A 19978-nucleotide genomic window follows, 5' to 3' on the forward strand; every position below is an offset into this window, starting at 1 on the left:
TTACAGTTCAAACAATTAATCATACATTTAAAAAATATATTTATTACTGAATTATTCGAAAAGTTTAAATCGATTTCGTTGTATAGTGCAATCCCTAGCAATAGAGTAGTGTCAAAAACCGTAAAAATCCGTAAACGGTAATTAATTAATATTGAAAATCAATGCGAGTGAAATATATTTTAGGAATTAAATTAAAATAATTAAAGGAGATCAATCATTTCATCACTCACTTACATTTTTAGAATGTTTTTTCTACAAGACCAAGCTTCTGAAACTCTGAAATTATGCAACGGAATGCATTCACTTGCCACGTTTTGCCAAGTGGAATTTTTGGACCAATGAACAGCGTTCTTTCTCTTCCCTTCAGTTTGATTTTTTTTGCTGACAGTTTTGACGTGTAACCTGCTTGTCGCTCTTTCAGCCCTTGTATTTACATTAATATATTGAGTTAAAATCTGTTTTAAATTGCTTTATACACACCATGTCTACCGGTCAATGGGAAGTTGTTGGTAAGAACAAGAAATCACAAAACGGAAAGCTGAAAAACGCCAAAGACGACGACAAAAAGCCGACCAAAAATGGTCCGAAACTGGAAGACGTCGGTAAGATTAGTGTTACTCATTACATACTACAGCTATTGTTTTATTGAATAGCTTTAACGTTACACCACTGTATTTACGGAACAACATTTATATACAAAATATACATAAATTACAATTTACCGGGTTGTAATTTTTTTTGGTAGGGAAGTAAATGAATGCCCATTTATTTGTACTTTTACTCGTTGTCTAGGCTCGTAAGTATTAAAAAATCAATCTAGGTTAATTAAAATAAAAGTTTCATATATTTTTAATTAAAAAACAAAACTTTATTACATATATGACTAGGTAGATTTCATTAGCATTAAAAATTTGTTGCAAACTAACCTTACTCAATATATTTCAGTGCCACATTCGCAAATAAAATCCTTCTATTCTGGAATGGAAATTGACGACGATAGGAAGCCAGCAAACAAAAAAAAGGATGGAGACAAAAAGAAAAAGGAGAAAAAATCAGAACCACCCAAACCAAAACCCCCCAAGAACCTGGAAGAAGCTCTGGTAGCCGTGAGTTCTTTTCTAATTAATAATGTAGTATGTATTTAATTATTACCTATAGATTAAATCATCAGAGACATCGAATAATGCCATAAACATAGACTACAGGACACAGGCCTCAATGAACCGTAGGAGGTATAGAGCATAATGTCTTTATTAAACTTGGCACAATTCTTAAGTAACATTTCTATATTGTATAATCACTTATTTAAATTCTACGGTCCAAGCATTCTTAACACAGCCTGAGAAAAATAATGTGATAATAAAATTCTTTGTATCATTTCAGATTGATCCAGTGGAGCTGGCAACAATTATAACCACTAATAAAGTCCGTTTCTCGAATGCACCCCTTGTTTGGTTGAAGGAAGTTGCTAATTTCCTCAATTCTAAGCTCCTCATAGACATTGAGGACCCTACTTTCCCCCACTTCCCCACTACGTATCCACTATCAGTAGTACCGAGTGAATTGAGGAGTTCATTGGAAAATGTCCTCCGAGATGCGGGCAAGGCAAATGCTCAGTTGTTCTTCGACGTCACCCTTACAGCTTTAGCGAATGACATGAGCAGAGGTAAGGATGTTAAAAAAATATTTATTTATTTATAGCCTTGTATCAGAAACACAAGCTACATTTTAAGGTTTTTCCTTAATCTACAATAACCAAATCTGTGTGCCTTCAGGCAAATGGTGTTCGTGAGTGTGTATTACAGAATAAGGCTAGGTTTAATTTAACCATTATAGGCTGCCGACAACAAAATATATTCTGACAGTAGGGCCGAAGTTCGGTAACTTGTACTGCCGATTGTACTTATTTTTAGTAATTTATTTTAATTAAGTTACAACTTATTACAATCCAAATAATAATATAATTAAAATACGTTGTTGTTGTGCTTGTAACTTGATTAAAGTAATCAATGTATAATCCTAATTATTAAAAGTATATTAAACACATTAAATATAATTAATTAAATTATTTCTAAATAATTCCCAAATGAAATAATATCAACTACGACATGCACGCCATTAATTTTATTGTCATAGTCATACCTAGTTTAAATCCACATAACTTGGTTGTACATAATATTAATTTTGCATAGTTAGATAGATACTAGGCTAGGTTGGCTGGATTGTTAGGTTTTAGCGGGAAAAAGAGAGGAATGGCGATTACTCCACCGACAAGAGCGCAGCTCTTAAATAGAGAGAGAGATAGATACTTAAATATTTAACATTGGCAAGCATAATTCAGAATGCAATATAAATAAAGGAAAAAATAAAAAGTATGTATATAGTAGGAGTAAGTATTTATTCTATACCACTTGATAAAGATCTCTATGACTAAATCATTATTTCTTAATTTTATAATGCCTTTATTTCTCTACAGGTCAATCCGTGAACGGACATAGATTGCTCCTTCAGATCTTAACACAGGACTACCCTGAATTCTGTGTTACCTCTATGCAGAAGAGCGTGAACCTCCGTAACTCTTATCAGAACCGACCGCCTATTGGCCTTTCCCTGCTCTGGGCATTCGGTCAAGGTGGTCTCAGAGACTTCGCTGTGGGGATGAAGGGTAAGCCTATACTATAGCCTTGATTCTATATACAAGGGTCTATCTTCGTCGTACGTCTATATTCCTTATTGGGATAGTCAGAGTTCCAACTATTTCATGATGTACTAAGTGGCTGTAAGCACGTAAAGATCGAGCTTTATTCTAATAAAGATAGGTGTTAGGTCTACCAATATTACTTAATCTACCAAGATAACGTAGTATAAACTTAAATGAAATTACAAATCCAAAATAATGTCAAAGTTTTCTTCAGTCTAGTCACTCTGTAAATATCATTGCAATTTGACACTATTGTTTTAGAATAAAAATGTAATAAAACCATATATTACGAAATTAATGCTCATTTTATCCCAGATACTTGATATATTTGACATAACTCCCAGTTTAGGTCAATCTTTCGAGATAAAACTCTTATCACTTATCTTTTGACACCTTGTCGCCCTTGATAGCTGTATCTATTTTTTGTTAGTGTAATTTGACTTGTGTGTCTCAGCAGGTGTGACTAAAAATAAATCGTGCGCTGCCTGCTAAAGATTTCATATTCTTATTGCCTATTGTACTGCTGAATGAAAGCCTCAAAAGCATCTTAATAATCTCTTCACTCCACTTCCTTTGTAAACTGTAGTTCACAAATATTTTTCTATTTCAGCATGGCAAGAACTATTTGTGCCAGTAATAGAGCTGAAAAATTACTCCAAGTACGTAGTGGGCTACCTATCTGGGCTGTTAGATCGGCACGCAAGCATGGAAAGTGTAAAAATTACTCAGGAACAGCTCTTCTCTATGATTGACCTGGTCAACAACAAAAAGAATGGATTGCCAAAGGATCTGTCAAGTGACCTTATCAAGCAATTAAGTAAATATAAGGTAGGTTGAGTCTTCTAACTGTTATATTTAGAACGAAAAAAAATAGTACAAGCAAGTTTATATTCAAATAAAGCAGGCACTTCACAATGATACCTACTAGGCACCCTCAGGCCTGTTGTTTTAAATTTTTGTTTGGGTGAGAGCCCTGAGCGTTTCCCATTTGTTAGGCGTTTACCATATGTGGCAAATCTGCGGAGTGCGGGGCGAAAGGCAAGAGGGAAACCACTGCCCTATTTTTCCCTAAAAAAGTAGCATGGAGAACGCTAAACCGACAAGAGTGTGGCTTAAATTAATGTGATATGGCAAATCTACAATAATTCACGTCAAAAAAAATCCTCATGTACATATACATGTAGATAAACCTAAAATCTATTTTTCAGGATATATATTTTAATAGAAGTGGTAATAAGTTCCAAGTTACATTCAACCAACTTATGAAGAAACTGCCAAACCAGTATCTGAGTGGTGCTAGCTTGGACCCGTACAACCAGGTCCTGGTGGAATGTCTGCTGGACTGTCTTCAGAGGGATGACTCCTGCAATGCTACCTGGAGACAGTTGTTCCACAAGTGCAGCAAGCAAACTGCTACACTGCTTGACTATATTGGTATGTAATACACCGGCCTGCAAAACTAAGTACTAAACTTTTAAAAATATATACATATTTTAAGTACACAAGAATGGCAGATCCAGTATCTATAACATCTGTGTCTATGGTGTCCTAAATAATAAATGTTTCTTTCTTTCTTTAACATTATCCATTAACATTTTGCCAAAAGTTATACTCCCAATCCAAAAATATATTTCTTCAGTTGGTAACACTTTCAATTGTCAAAAAATATACACTAACAACAATATTAATATACACTGATTAAAATAAACTGCATGCACTGAGAAATTGTGGAAATGTACAAAATGCTCGTAGTACATATAGAATGTGTCCAGATAACATTGGACCTGACATTGTTGTTCATTTTAGATAACAACTGGGAAGAGGTGAGCCCAAGACTCAAACAGAAATCATTGAAGATGACTGTGGCTCAATACAAGGAAAGCAGCGCCGATACTCTGAAAGGCAAGAAGAAGGATGAAACAGTAGTCCGCGCTAACAAAATATGCCAAGTAAGTGAATAACAATTTCATTTAGGTACATAACTTCCACCTCCGATTTTGGTTGTGGTATTTGGAACCACAACCCACAAGTCGTCAAAAAAGAACGTTTAAGTATTGTAACAGGTCTCTAATCTTAGATGGAACAAGTTTTTGAGATACACAAAGTGACATACATGGAAAACATTATTAAAATACCGTAAAAACCGGCATAATCAATGGGTCAACTCTAGAAACGTCAACATGTCAATTTTAAAAAAAATTTCAATGTTACCAGGTTTTTGGGAGGTCAAAAAATAGTAGGTTTTTAGTTTAGTCACCGTTGCGTGGATTTCGTAGTCAGGAAACTTTAATTTTAATATCCTTATACGGTATACAGCATTTATTCAATAAATAATGTAAATTATAATATTACGATGTTTAGTTTAGTTCTTACGTTTACGTTTATTTTTTGAACTATGACCTCATTTGGTAGTAAAATGACACGTGGTTGTTCTCAACGTCGACATTTTGGCTACACCAAAAACGTGTCAGTGAAAAAAAAAGAACGATAGCAAAGGACGTTCGACATTTTTGTTTGCGAGTATTCGAATTGAATTTTACGAATTTTAGAGTTAATCGGCCTGAAATATCGACCTGTGTAGGTAATTATATTTCAGATATTTTATAAATAATTTGTGGTTTAATAATTTTTGTGAAATGACGTTTGAAATTTAAATTTGGAAGTCGAGATTTTCCATGGGTGGCGGAAGGCGTAATTCATGGAATCGTGTATTTGTTGGTGAATGAAACTGGAAAAACGACTTTACAGCGCGTTTGTAGAAAGCACCCATCCGGAGTAACAGTAAAAGGCGATGTGTTATATCCGTTACTCGGCGGGAGGTCGGGCTGCCGCGCGTTCGCACATCATTTCGATTAGTTAGAGAAAGTATATGTGAAGTGCCAAGCCAGGTAAAAGTTCGCCCTTGGGTTGTGTCAGTGTGCCGACTAAAATCTTGCATTTTTGAGTGATATTTTCTTAATTAATTTTGATCATTGTGTGCCTTAGTCATAGTATTTCAATCAACCATGAGTAAATTCAACCTTTGTAGTATGTACAAAGCAAACAAGCAAACAGAATTGCCTGATAAGTGTGATTATATTCTCACCTACACTTAGATAAATCTGTATGAGGTCATCAATATACATGCTGTACATGTTTATATAGTTAATTGTAACATATTTTCTATTCCATTTATTAGTGATAACATACCAAATATATTATGCTGAAAAATAAACAAAAACCAAAATATACCTATATGATTTAGAGGCCAGAATTGAAATTTCTGCAATATTAATTATTTTCAGAACTTGTACATATGATAAGAATGGCAAGTTCAAAATTTTGCTGCTAAATTCAGGCACATTTGAAGTTGTTTATAATTCGAGCTATGTTATTCAAGGCATTTTAAATTCTTCTCATTTTGTGCGGGTTGTAAGGTTAATTGCTGATCTCACCTCACCTCATCTGTTGAGATGGAGTTAGAAGCCTTACTTTGGTAACCTTTTGCTATCTTGGGGTACAACCTGAATTAGCACATCAATACTAGAGATAACCGATTGTGCCAAACCTTTGGTATTTGGTTAGGTAATACTTGATGTAATGTATAATGGCCCATCGTAGGCTAAATGTGAACAACTAAGCCCACTAACAACTAGGAAATAGTTATTCCAATACCAATGAGGGAATTTCCAATCAGTGTTCCTCAAAAACACGATAGATGTCTTGTTAAATTTTTTCTTCATTTAAACTTCTAATTTCAAGGATAACAGACATATGCACCGTTTAGTTTTATTTTTCAGTATAAATGATGACCCTTATTATTACACCAAGGTACAATCACAACTTCCACCCATTATTATTCTGATCATAATAAAGAGAAGCAATATAGGTAGCAACGTCATTCTCTACATAATGTGATCCAAATATCAAGCAACAATTAGTTTTATAATGTACTTCTGCCATTACATTACATTTTTGAAGAATTATGTACCCCAGCAATGAGAAGATAGGTAATTATCATGTTAAAAGTGAACAACGCCATCTATCGTGTGTTTGGGCAACGTCAATTGGAAAGTCCCTCATTGATAGGTATTTGGTATTTGATTATTCAGTTAAAGCACTATTCACAGCACCAAAAATCAGAAATCAGAATCATTTATTCAACATAATTATCATGGATAAACTTGTTGAAGGTCAATGTAACATTTTTGAATTTACGTCATTTCGCAAGGTGTTATGGCTGAGGAAAAGAAATGACAAGCAACACATCTTTTAAAAACCAATGAGGATATACATTACAAGTTATTTAGTAACTAGAGGAACACATTCAATACCAGACATTTTTATCATTTAGGTAGTCATTAATCTTATAATAAGCTTTTTTACATAAAGTAAGCTTCACATGAGCATTAAATTTATTTTCTAACAAATTTAAAATATTATCTGGTATTTTATTGTGAAAACGTATACATAACCCCAAAAAAGATGAATTTAATTTACTTAATCTAGAATTTTGAATAGCAATTTTATGTTTATTTCTTGTATTGTAAGTATGCCTTTCACAGTTTCACCTTTAATCAATATCTATGTAAGGTAGATTCCTCCACCCTAGTAGAGCAGGGTCCAGTGAGTTTAAGTTGTTTATTCAACACATGAAGTTGTCCAAACTTGGTGTATTGTTTATTGTTAAACATCCTATTAAAATATACACAATAGGAATACATATGTCTTATTAATCATTAAAGAGCATTTGACACATTTATTGTTATCGACATACACACATAAATTCGCGCCTATTTTCCGTCGGAAAAAGCCACCGAAAAATTTTATCCTTTAGAATTTGTTTGTCATTTCATTTTACAAGTTTCTACAAATTTTCCGTGCTTCGGAAGGCACGCTAAGCCGTTGGTCCCGGGCAGTGAAGCAGCATGGTGGAGTATGCTCCATACCCCCTCTGACTGATTAAGGGGAGGCCTATGCCCAGCAGTGGGACGAGTATAGGCTGTTTGTTTTATGTCTACTAATTGTCATAAGACTGTTGTACTTTATATATTGTTAGAGTGTATACAGACTTTAGGTATTACTTCTCTTAGTTAACAGAATCACTATCAAGTAAAGCTTAACAGCTGTAAGATATAAACTAGTGTTTAATGTAATTTTCTTGACTAAACATTTGCCTAAATGTAAACAACTTAAAAAAAAAAACATTTTTTTTCTACTACCACTTAACATCTATTATATCTATTGTTCTGCAAATGTTCTGTGCACCTATAATTGGCTTATATAACAGTCTCATTCCTGATGTAACTTTTATTTTATTTAATGTTATAAGCTGTTGGTGTACCTTTCATAAATAAATAAACATCTAAGCCTAGGAAATATAAATATGAATCTTCATTGAAAATAACCAATGTATCCTGTAGTATTCAAACCGTCAATATTTTTTCCAGGGTATTCTAGACAGGATGACAAGCACTAGAAGATTCCCTTGGCTGTGGGCGAGTTTCTTCGTACTGCTGGCCATCGGTGGACTTGTGGCCTATGATGTGTCCAGGGCGGGAGGCGAATTCCCCAGTAAGTTGTGCTTCTTTTATTTGACTGTTGTACCAAGAGTAAAGTCCGAGTTGAAAATATTAGTTTATTGGCATAATAATATTAAGAAACGAAATATACTGTCTTAATAACCTTCAGTCTCATATGCTATGTTATATGCATATAATAAACTCACGCCCGTAATCCCTAATGGGGTGGGAAGAGCCACAGGATTTGCAGCCACTGTTGATAGGATGTCCTTAGATGGATGCAATGTTTATAATTTTTGCAATACAAAACACTTTTATTATAATTAAAACACATAATAACTAATTATGATATTAACCGCGTAAACCTAAAACAATGTATAAAACACTTTATTGCACAAAGAAACCATAACAAATAGGATAAATACATAAAAGGAAAAAGAGTTAGGTATAACAGGATTTTTTGTAACTCTCAAGCACTGTTCTCCACATTTACTCTTAACTAGTTATTAAATAACTTGTATTGTATACCTACACCGATGTAAAAGATGTGTTGCTGGGGTATTTTCTTGTCATTTCATCTCAGCCCAGACCACCTTGCGAAATGACGTAGAAAAAAAATGACCTGTAACAAGTTTATCTGGTTGTCTTAAACGCTCCATTATTACTGCAATGTATTTTTAATATTTTCCTCATCAGTTTACTCCGGTATTTCATTAGGACTTTCTGAATTTATTCATGGTTTGACTAACCCCATATTCCCCTTATAAATGCGTTAGCTAGTAATCAATTATTTAGTCCGTAATTACTGGCTTAACAGTACCCCTGCGTTAAACTGGGTATTACTCATTGTACACTTAACATTATAAATATTCATAAGCAATGAATCAAACATGAGATGAACGCTGGGGCAAATCTAATAGTTTACACTACATTGTTTAATGGTTGTTCCATGCTTGGTTTAAGACGAAATGAAAAACTTGATGTTCCAAGCTGCTTATCATATGGGCCACGTCATATTAGATGGATCACGACGAGCTAGTTTTACAAATATTTTGCTTGCAAAGCTTAGATGTACTGTAGCCATTTTTGCTTTCTTCATAATCTACTAAAGGCAGGCTAATCTACTTTTCAAATAAACTAGCGGCATGTTCAGTGATACGCCGTTCCCGGGAATTTTCGCAAAGTGGGAATGTTATCTTATCTTATTTAGCCTATACGATCCCACTGCTGGGCAAAGGCTTCCCCTTGATTTTTCCACTCCTCTCGACTTTGCGCGATCTCCGGCCAATCCTTCTGATAAGCATTGAGGTCGTCACACCATCTCTTACGCGGTCTTCCTCGACTTCTATGCCCGCCCTGAGGTATCCAGTGAGTAACGAACCGTGCCCATCGCTCCGGATGCATCCGACAAACGTGTCCGGCCCAGTCCCACTTCTTTTTTTAACAAAAAAAAAAACCGACTTCAAACGCAAAACTAAAAAGCAATAAATAAATTTACTTCGCACGAAGTAATAAGTACGTATCTTCAATTAATCAATTAATTTTATAATTCTGAAGTCGGTGCCAAGTAAATTCCCGTTTTAAAAACTCTTTAATAGTAAAGATACTGGCTGCTTTTCTTTTTTAAATTGTTCTTTCTTGTACTCCGGTCTGCCTAAAAGGTTAGGGAATAAAGATTTATTTTCACATAAGTTTTGCGCCTTTTACTTCCGGGAATATTCCCAAAGCGGGTACATTTCCGGTAACGGAATATCACTAGGCATGCTATGATGGACGTTTTAGTATAAAGTACAGTCATGAGCAATATAACGTACCCACAAGTACAGCACTGGACACTGATAAACATAACTTGAGGCTTACAAAGTAACATTCTCTTAGATAAAACAAAGTTTAATGAGCAATCAAAGGGCGATAGGTTAATTGACATGGCTGTAACTTTCCAATACAATGCGTTATCAACCAATGATGTCTCGTCCCCGAGAATGTGCCCACTTGGGGAACATATACAAACAAACAACAATGATAAAGATAGAAGAATAGGCTAATTTCCAACTAGTCAAATCCGTTACTTTTCACTAAACGTCAAAACACGAAATGACTACGGAATTACTACGGCCTCCGTGGTCCAGTGGTTGAGTGTTGCACTCACGATCCGGAGGCCCCGGGTTCGAATCCCGGTGGAGACATATAACAAAAAAAAGACATTACAGGCTGATCACCTAATTGTCCGAAAGTAAGACGATCCGTACTTCGGAAGGCACGTTAAGCCGTTGATCCCGGTTACTATTTTATTTACTGTTGTGAGTAATCGTTACATGAGCCATGTCAGGGGCCTTTGGCGGCTCATTAATAACCCTGATGTCAGGGTTGATGAGGTTGGTATTCCACCTCACAACCCTACGAAGACGAAAGAATACTACAGAATTTGTATGAAAAAGCGCACTGTGATGTCATAGAAAAACGTGACAAAATGTCGAACTTATTATTACGTTTTTCTTCGCTAAACTTCATAAATAAGTCAAATAGAAAAAAGAAAATGTTTTTCGTTAGTTTTTAGTCTGTGTTTATTTAGTAATCAGAATTTCATAATTTATTTTGAACTTAGTACACGACCTAATTTGAAATACAAAAGCAACCAGAGCCTTACTATTAAAGAATTTTACAACAGGACGATGTAGTGACTAAGATTGAGAAGGGAATGTTAACTTGGTTTGGACACATAGAGCGGATGAAGGATAATAGAAATACGAAAGCAGTATATAAAGCGAAGGTTTGTGGTAGGGCTGGCAGAGGAGGATCTAAGGACATAACATCAATAACAATGCTTGGTCAATGTAAGAGCATCGCAGAAAAGGTTCAGTGCGATCTACTCTGAACCGGCGTGCATGTTTGAAACGGTTGATGAACGTGGAGGAAGCAAGAGAAGTATGTCAGGATCGAAGCAAATGGAATCCCATAGTCTCTGCTTACCCCGGTGGGAAATACGTGTGGGTTTATGTATGTCCCACTTTGAAAACATTCCTGGAACGGCACCGCTGGTCACAACCACAGCTAGCACCTTGTGTGTAACAATGAACAATACATAGTAATTAAATGGTGAACTCCGCAACGAACGTAGTTTCACGGTACGCTAATCAATCTTCACAGTACAAGTTGTTTAGTCTTGCCAGCTTCACTTTGATTTGGTGACATAATAATATGAGTTAAGTCGTAGGTTCAAGATAAATTATGAAATTCTGATTACTAAATAAACACAGATCTAACACTAACGAAAAACATTTTCCTTTTTCTATTTGACTTATTTATGAAGTTTAATCAAGAAGATTAGAAGAGAACCATATTGAAGACTATAGAGAACCGGAGAGGAAATATGATTGGCCACCTGATACGACACGATTTATAACAAACATTATAGAAGGAAAAATTGAAGGGAAGAGAGGAAGGGGTAGACCTAGGATAACATTTATGAAACAAATAAAAGAGAAGGTGCAGGTCGTGTCGTATCGGGAGGTGAAGGTTTTGGCGGGAAGAAGAGAGGAATGGCGGTTACTCCACCGACAAGAGCACAGCTCCTAAATAGAGAGAGAGAGAATCAAGAAGAACGTAATAATAAATCCGACATTTTATCACGTTTTTCTATGACGTCACAGTGTGCTTTTATGTGCATACAAATTCCATAGTAATTTTGTGTTTTGACGTTTAGTAAACAGTAACTGATTTGACTAGTTGGAAACTAGCCCGTCCTGTAGGACCAACAGGTCCGCTACATCGACAAAGCATACATCGTAAGCCGACTATGTACTTAATTCCATCGGTGAGTTGGGTACTTAGTTCATGTTGCGATGGATGTAACTCTGACTACCCCATTGGGATATAGTCGTGAGCTTGTTATTTTATTGTTATGTAGGTATGCGATAAGTGTTACAAGGTAACATAATCGAACGTTATCCTTATCGAGAGACTTTGTACGATTTGTATTGCATCAATGATTCAGAAAGAAAGAAGAGATAGAAAAAAGAAAGAAAGTATTAAGCTATATAAAACATCAGGAAAAAATCGCTATCTGCGCAGGTTCGGGCCTGCGCTAGATGTCCCTAACCGTCACCAACTCTTGTCCCCTACTGATCACACTTTTCCTCCACAGAGAGCGTAACGGGCAAGCTGTTCAAGGACCTGGGTATCCTCGAGCACAGTCAGAAGGCGTGGCAGAAGACCTTGTCGACCTCCGCCCGCGGCTACCTGTGGCTGGAGACCAACGCTCCCGTCTACTACAACCAGACGGTCGAGGTGTGCAAACCCTACGGCGAGCTATCCAAAGATGTCTACGTAATCGCTGTCAAGAAAGCTGGCGTACTTTATGGGAATGTCAGGTTGGTTTATTTTATTTATTACATACAGGGTGTTTTACGCACTAGACCACAGAGGTTATCCACATGCATTAATGTCATTCAATTTCCAGAGAATACGTGTCGGAGAAGATCCCGGTAGTGCTGGCCACTATAGAGGAATACGCCCCAGGCCTCGTGGACAAGGTGGAGTACTACGCCTGTTACGGCTACACGGCCTTCAGGAAGCAGGTTACTGACGTTTTCGCGGTCACCGCCGACTACTTGAAGACCAAAGTGTTTATGTAAGTTTCAATTTTTAATTTTTATTTTCTAAAATATAAATGTATGTACACTTAAGTGCATTGGAGTATCCTACATAGCACCACACCCAGGATACGTCATACGAAACACCTCGTTTTACACAGACACTTCACATTGACGTTATCGTACAACCGCATTGTGTGTGTGACATTTAACGCCCATACGATTGATAGGACATACCCTCTCCAGTTGATTGTGGAGAGGCCTGTGCCCAGCCCGCTACTGTCGCAATTTCATTAAAATCCGCAGTCTACTTTCCTGGCGCGAAGGCCCGTGCCCCAGCAGTGGGGACTTTAATGGGCTGATGATGATGATGTGTATGTACTTTGTATTATGTATGTAAATCTCTAAATGTCTAGTATTAAATGTGTTCCTCTAGTTATTAAATAACTTGTAATGACCCTCATTGGTTTTTAAAAAATGGGTTGCTGTTGCAGTTTCTTGTCATTTCTTCTCCTCAGCCATAAACACCTTGCGAAATGACGTAAATTCAAAAATGTTACATTGACCTTCAACAAGTTTATCCATGATAATTACGTTGCATAAATGATTCTGATTTCTGATAGGCTTATTGTCTAACGTGGAGTACTGGTTCGAATCTCGGTACAGGACTTTCACCAATGAGTTATTAATTTATCTTAAGTGCAGTTTTCACTAACACAGTTGGCTCGACCATTATAGACGGCGATACGGCTCACCACCTATCACGTTGGTCTAACACAAAGCTCAGTGTGGGTACTTAGTTTATCTTTGAATGTACCTCTGGCTACCCCTATAGGGATATAGTCGTGAGCTTGTTATGTAGGTATGCAATAAATGTTACAAAGTAACATAATCCAACTTTATCGAGAGATATACTTTGTACGATTTATTCGACGTCACAGTGAATAACCTTTATTTCAAGTCAAGAGTTATAAATACACTAAATATATGCTGTTACAATAAAAGCACGCTAGGTAATTTAATATTAGAATAGAATATGCTTATTTATCAAAAAACTTAAACATGTATTCTCTCCCTAGGGGTTTCCCTCACTAGGGAAACCCTGTATCGCGGAGGTCCTGATCATTTGTTATTACCAAACACTTTTAAATAAACCGGCGAGCTAGCCTTTCATACACATACATACATAAATAGCCTATATACGTCTCACTGCTGGGCACAGGCCTCCCCTCAATCAACCGGAGGGGGTATGGAGCATACTCCACCACGCTGCTCCACTGCGGGTTGGTGGAGATGTTTTTACGGCTAATAGCCGGGACCAACGGCTTAACGTGCCCTCCGAAGCACGGAATCATCTTACTTTTTCGGACAATCACATGATTCAAGCCTGAAAAGTCCTTACCAAACAAAGGACAGTCTCACAAAGTGATTTCGACAATGTCCCCATCGGAAATCGAACCCGGACCTCCAGATCGTGAGCCTAACGCTCTAACCACTAGACCACGGAGGCTGTTGCCCTTCATAGAAGTACTTATTATAACATATTATTGTACAATTTAGAATAAACAAAAGTAAGTAATAGAAAACAATAAAAAAGTTACATTTTATATGGCACAGTATAAAGGAACATAGTGAAAAGATTCGCCAATTTGCTTGGAATGTTTTACTTTTTTGATTCCGCAAAGTGTGTCTGACGTCTTAATCAGTGATGTGGCGTTCCTGAGAATGTTCCCACTTGAAGAACATTCCAGGCAGTAGAGGCGCAAAAGATGTGTAAAGAGAGCTTTGTTACCTACCCACAAATAGGTATGAGGCGTACAAGAAAAAACAATTTGGAAAATAGCAAGCTGTGTCCTTATTAAAGAGTGAACAGGAACATTTGCACTTTGGCAACGTTCCCGGGAACGCCACATCACTTAATATAATACCCCCTCGTGTACCGAATACCAATCGGAGAATTGCGCCTATAGTGAACTAGTAGACTAATAAGTACATGTATCTTCCTTTCCAGTGGTGAGTGGGCACCTGAGATTCTTCAGAACAAAACGCAGATCGCTCTGAACGCAACACGAGACCACATGACGACCTACTTCCATTGGTTCCGGCAGCAGGTGCACATATACAGCGAAATACCTTGAAGTGCGCAGGCGCGGCCGGCTCGCTCGCCCCCAGCGCGCGCGCGAGCCATGTGTTGCGGTGCCACATAATCATTCACATCAAAAATCCATAGCCCATTTTAAACCCTTCATTGTTTTTAACATCAAAATCACACACCCACGATATGGCTCAACATCAGATGTCCGTATACACAACAGGACCCTTCGTCTGATTCGATCGACAACCAGAGTTTCACTTTCGTAATATTTAGTACCTTCCGAGTAGTGTAAGAAAAATAATAGTACCTTTACAGTTAAACAAAAAACTTGAATTAATTTCCAGCAGGACCCTCCGTGGTTTGAAGGTCTTCAGACCATTGGTGTATATCCCTGTATAGCGGTGCATTAGTACCTTCAGATTATCTTCGTTTTCTTTTAAAACAAATATTAGTTTATAAGAAATAAATCTACAAAATTTTTATACTGCCAGCAGGACCCTTTTTTGTTTTGGTGCTTTCAGTCCAGACATTCATATTTCCTAGCAGCAGTATATTAGTACTTTTCAAAAAAATATCGCTTAATTAAAAAAAAATGTATTAAAAAGTAATAAGACTGATTCTTTATCAGAGAAAATATTCTAACACTTTTATTTATGTGATGCAACCAATGAAATAAAAATCAGTTTTCATGTTATATTAGGTAGGTACGTAGTTTAATATCGTCAAAAAGGAAAACACAATGAAAATTATAACAAAAAATAAATTATATTTACAAAAATTTACATTAGGAATTATCAATCAAAATTACAATTACTAATCAAAATTACAATTACCAATAGAAATTATCAATCAAACGTTGTTCAGCGTGGGTTAATAAAGATCATAGTAGGAAAATTTACAATAAATATGAAAAAAACATCATCATCATTTTTTTAATTAAGCGATATTTTTTTGAAAAGTACTAATATACTGCTGCTAGGAAATATGAATGTCTGGACTGAAAGCACCAAAACAAAAAAGGGTCCTGCTGGCAGTATAAAAATTTTGTAGATTTATTTCTTATAAACTAATATTTGTTTTAAAAGAAAACGAAGATAATCTGAAGGTACTAATTCACCGCTATACAGGGATATACACCAATGGTCTGAAGACCTTCAAACCACGGAGGGTCCTGCTGGAAATTAATTCAAGTTTTTTGTTTAACTGTAAAGGTACTATTATTTTTCTTACACTACTCGGAAGGTACTAAATATTACGAAAGTGAAACTCTGGTTGTCGATCGAATCAGACGAAGGGTCCTGTTGTGTATACGGACATCAACATCAGTATCACTTTACCCCAAAGTCAATATCCGATTTTAAAGCCATTTCAAAGGTCCAACATAACGCCATTCACAACTCTTTAAAGACTAATCCAGAAATTATCATTAGTCATTAAAGGTTTAAGAATTCAAAGCACAAATTAACTTTTGTAAAGTCACATTCCTCTGTCCGTTTTGGACGAAACTGATTTTATTTGCTTCTATATTTTTTTAAATCTTTTTAATCGAGTACAATAATCACACAATTGATGACTACAACGAATGTTTAGTTGTAAATTATATAGTTTCATCGATCATCGTATATTATGCAATAATTATTTTGAAATCTTAAAAAAAAATCGTATTTTTGGATTGTTCCATGACAATTGTGTTAGTATTATAATTGATTGTGAGGCGTTTGAATCGATTACACATTCCCGTAATGCATTTAATTCATATTATACTACATCTACATCAATTTCCAACATTAGTTACCTTTTTGTTGTCAATATCAGACAATGTTCAAACTGAGATCTTACTATGATAAGTTTTCTGAAGTATTTATTTTTGTGTTGATGGAAAATCGTGTGTTTTACTATTTATGTCAATGTGAGAAATGAATTTCGAAATTTGTTAGAAATATTATTTGGTCTTAATTTCTATGAACTTTTTACACCAGAGTGGGATACGCGATATTCTTGTTATTGTCATGTTTAGAATATTACAAGATTTCTATACTATGAAATGTATATATATGGCTGGTCATTTATATCAAAATCATCACAACATGTCGCGTTGACCACTTTGGTGTTGAATAAGATACAAAATGATTTAATGTTGTGTTGTAAGAACTTACTGTAAGGAGTCACAATGGAATAAAATATTGTTAGTGATTTATGTGTTTTTATTTATCGCGTAAAACAGACAATATAAACCTACATTATTGCTTTTTTTTGGTGAAAAATAGTTTATTAGTATTGTCATAAATAGCTTGTGCTAAATCGTCGATGTTTTCTTTTCGTATGGCTGCGAGGATTTCCAGGACTTGTCTGAAACAGAATGAAGTATATATTTTTTGCAATGCATAATTTTAAAAGTTAAAAAAACACAATAATCTAACCACAAATAAACACCACTCCAATGTTATCAACAAAATACATCCAAAATAATGTGGGAACCGCTTGTTTAATTGCATGATTTTAGTATGTGCTTCATTCTCATTAAACACAAAATTTGTTAATTGCATGTTTATTGAGCAGTGTAACAAAATACAATGTATCAATCCAAAACTACCCACTTTTGTTTGATGTGACAAAATGTTTAACATCAACTTACACAATATTGACAGGTTCATTTCTTCCTTTCACTTGATTATTGGAGTCAACAGTAAATTTATCTTTCTTCACTGATGGGTATTTGGTAGCGACATAGGCGAAGCCAGGGTGAGTGGGTTTCACTTCGCACCAGGGACAGTCCGTCTCAATCAATAGTCTGTCCTTGGGGATTTTAGCAGCTACTTCTAAATTCTCTTTTGTTCTTAATGAGCTGTAAAAGAAAGTTTGAAGTGAGGTCAGAAGAAACTTTCACTTTGTCACCTCAGGGGAGAGTGACTACTAGAGACTAACCCTTATTATATGGGGTGGCAAATCTGAAAAATATTATTAAATATAAATAGTAAAAAAAAAAAAAATTAAAAGAAATTTTAAGAAAAATTTACTTTAATACTTCCAAGGACAGAATGTCTACAGGTGATGTCCTAATCCCAAGTGTCATATTATGAATGAATGGTCAATGACCAGAGTGTCCATGAAAGTGTTAACCTTGATAAAGCAAACTTCTCTGTTCTATAGCTAACACACAGCTTTCTAAGACATGTTATTTTTTTTTATTATTAGCCATAGATTCAGATACATTAAGAAAGAGCAAATTCTATTATTCGGCGGTAATGTTTAGGTAGGTATCCGCGTTGCCATTGACAAAGGTCTCCCCTAATCCAAGACATGTTCATACCATCCATTTATTCCGATGTACAATTCATGGGCTAGAATACTGTCTAAAGCTTCTTGAGTGCCATCAAATGAGTGAACAACTCCTCCAACTATGGAGTCACGGTTCCTCGCTATGATGTCAACCAGATCGTTTGCAGCTGCCCGGCAATGCAGGAATAGAGGAAGATCAAACTCGCGACTCAATTTCAGTTGGAACTCAAAATACCTGGAGAAATAAAACAAATATAGCTTGTGATATGTACCTTATGCTTATTCTTCTCCTGATTATGAAGATGCTTGCACATTATTAAAGCCGTGGCTATGTTCTATTCTACCTTAAGGATTATATAGAGTAATGAATTTATGTACAATAATAATGAATTTTGATAGAAAACATTTAATATCAGTAACCAAAAAACTGGAATACCAACACGATCAGTACTTACTTTAGTTGTATATCCTTTTCACAGAAATTTAGGCGTTCATAATCCAAGCCGCATTCTCCTACGGCTACAACTTTGTCTTTGTTCTGCTTTATGAGATCTCTAAGACTGTTTAAGTAAGTGTCCGGGTTTTCTACGAATTCTGTACATCGCGTCGGGTGGCAGCCTACAGTAGCGAATAAACTTGCTGAAATACAATACCAATAAATTATCCTTCATGATGAAAAAAACATTCTTTTACTTTTAAAGATTTGTTTTTATGTGCTTGATTGGTATGTATTGTTAAAAGAAAAAATAAATGCAATTCACAAAAACTTACAATCACTTCGTGCTAAATCAATTGCTTTTTTACTGTCACTTAAACTTCCTCCTGTTATAATCATTTTGTCCAATCCATTGGACCAAGCGCGGGCCAGAACCTTCTGCAGATCAGGTTCGTGTTTCTTCGAGCCATGGTACACTCCCTGGTACATATCATCTGTAAGATTTGCTCCAATATCTAAAAATACAGCAAAACAACAGGTATTAATTCCATAACCCTTCTACTTACAAATAATTTTACTACAAAATTAATTTCTTTAGGTACCTATGTATTTTCGTAAAGGCATCTTGATCCTCCTCATCAAGTGTTTATTTATATAATATTTTTTAGATTATTACCGAAGTTGATTATTATGAATTCCAAATAGAAAACCGAGTGAAAACTTTCGTCATGAAATTTGACTTTATTTATTGACGGCAAAAAAAAACTGTCAAATAATCAGTGTTGCCGACAGTAATTTGCTAAAATCCCCAAACGCATTGTCGAAATTCCCCACATTTGGGGAAAGAAAAATGATAATTCCCCACATATTCCCCACAGAAATAAAACAACCAAAAATGTAGGTAAAGTTCGGTCTCTGTGAGAATGCATTTCTGACGTATGTCAGATATCACTAGTGTCACATTCACTGTAAAGTTCTTTTTAATATCTATATTTTCTAATTATATTTTTCGTTACGTTGAAGAGCAAATACCATCATTTTTTTTATTTTTTACAGAAATTAAAAAATGTATTTTTTCCCGCTAGGTAGAGCTACTTGAAAGCTAAATTCTGCCGGTAGGTAGCGATATATTCCATGTGATTTTTATTTCTGCCACTAGGCGGCGATAATAGATAATACTTAACGTTAAATTCACCGCAAGTTTCCGTCAAATTTTACTCTCCAGATTCTGCTGTAAACTTGACGTCAATATACGGCAATAGTTGAACGGCAACTTGACCATTATTCTGATGTCAACTTACGGAATAAAAGGCTATCAGGGAAATCAATCAAGACTAGCAGAAATTTGATGTTAAATATCGCGTATTTGTGTTC

The 19978-nt window shown here is 35.6% G+C and overlaps 2 protein-coding genes across 2 annotated transcripts; one reads left to right on the forward strand and one right to left on the reverse strand.

Moving 5' to 3' along the window:
- The first annotated feature begins 373 nt into the window (after positions 1-373).
- Positions 374-15079, forward strand: LOC126374164 (transmembrane protein 214). The gene is made up of 11 exons (XM_050020643.1): positions 374-602; positions 946-1106; positions 1384-1666; positions 2477-2665; positions 3312-3529; positions 3910-4135; positions 4508-4650; positions 8131-8254; positions 12347-12572; positions 12662-12832; positions 14806-15079. Exons 1-11 carry the CDS (start codon positions 482-484, stop codon positions 14930-14932), a joined length of 1989 nt encoding a protein of 662 aa, XP_049876600.1. The 5' UTR covers positions 374-481; the 3' UTR covers positions 14933-15079.
- LOC126374201 (deoxyribonuclease TATDN1) lies at positions 15043-19858 on the reverse strand. Its single transcript, XM_050020704.1, has 7 exons — positions 19207-19858; positions 18940-19119; positions 18624-18807; positions 18200-18403; positions 17525-17734; positions 16205-17238; positions 15043-15079 (listed from the first exon to the last, which is right to left on the reverse strand). Exons 1-6 carry the CDS (start codon positions 19241-19243, stop codon positions 17130-17132), a joined length of 924 nt encoding a protein of 307 aa, XP_049876661.1. The 5' UTR covers positions 19244-19858; the 3' UTR covers positions 15043-15079; positions 16205-17129.
- Between the last annotated feature and the right edge of the window lie 120 nt (positions 19859-19978).

Source organism: Pectinophora gossypiella, chromosome 17, assembly GCF_024362695.1.
Source record: "Pectinophora gossypiella chromosome 17, ilPecGoss1.1, whole genome shotgun sequence".
In the NCBI taxonomy this organism is placed as follows: domain Eukaryota; kingdom Metazoa; phylum Arthropoda; class Insecta; order Lepidoptera; family Gelechiidae; genus Pectinophora; species Pectinophora gossypiella.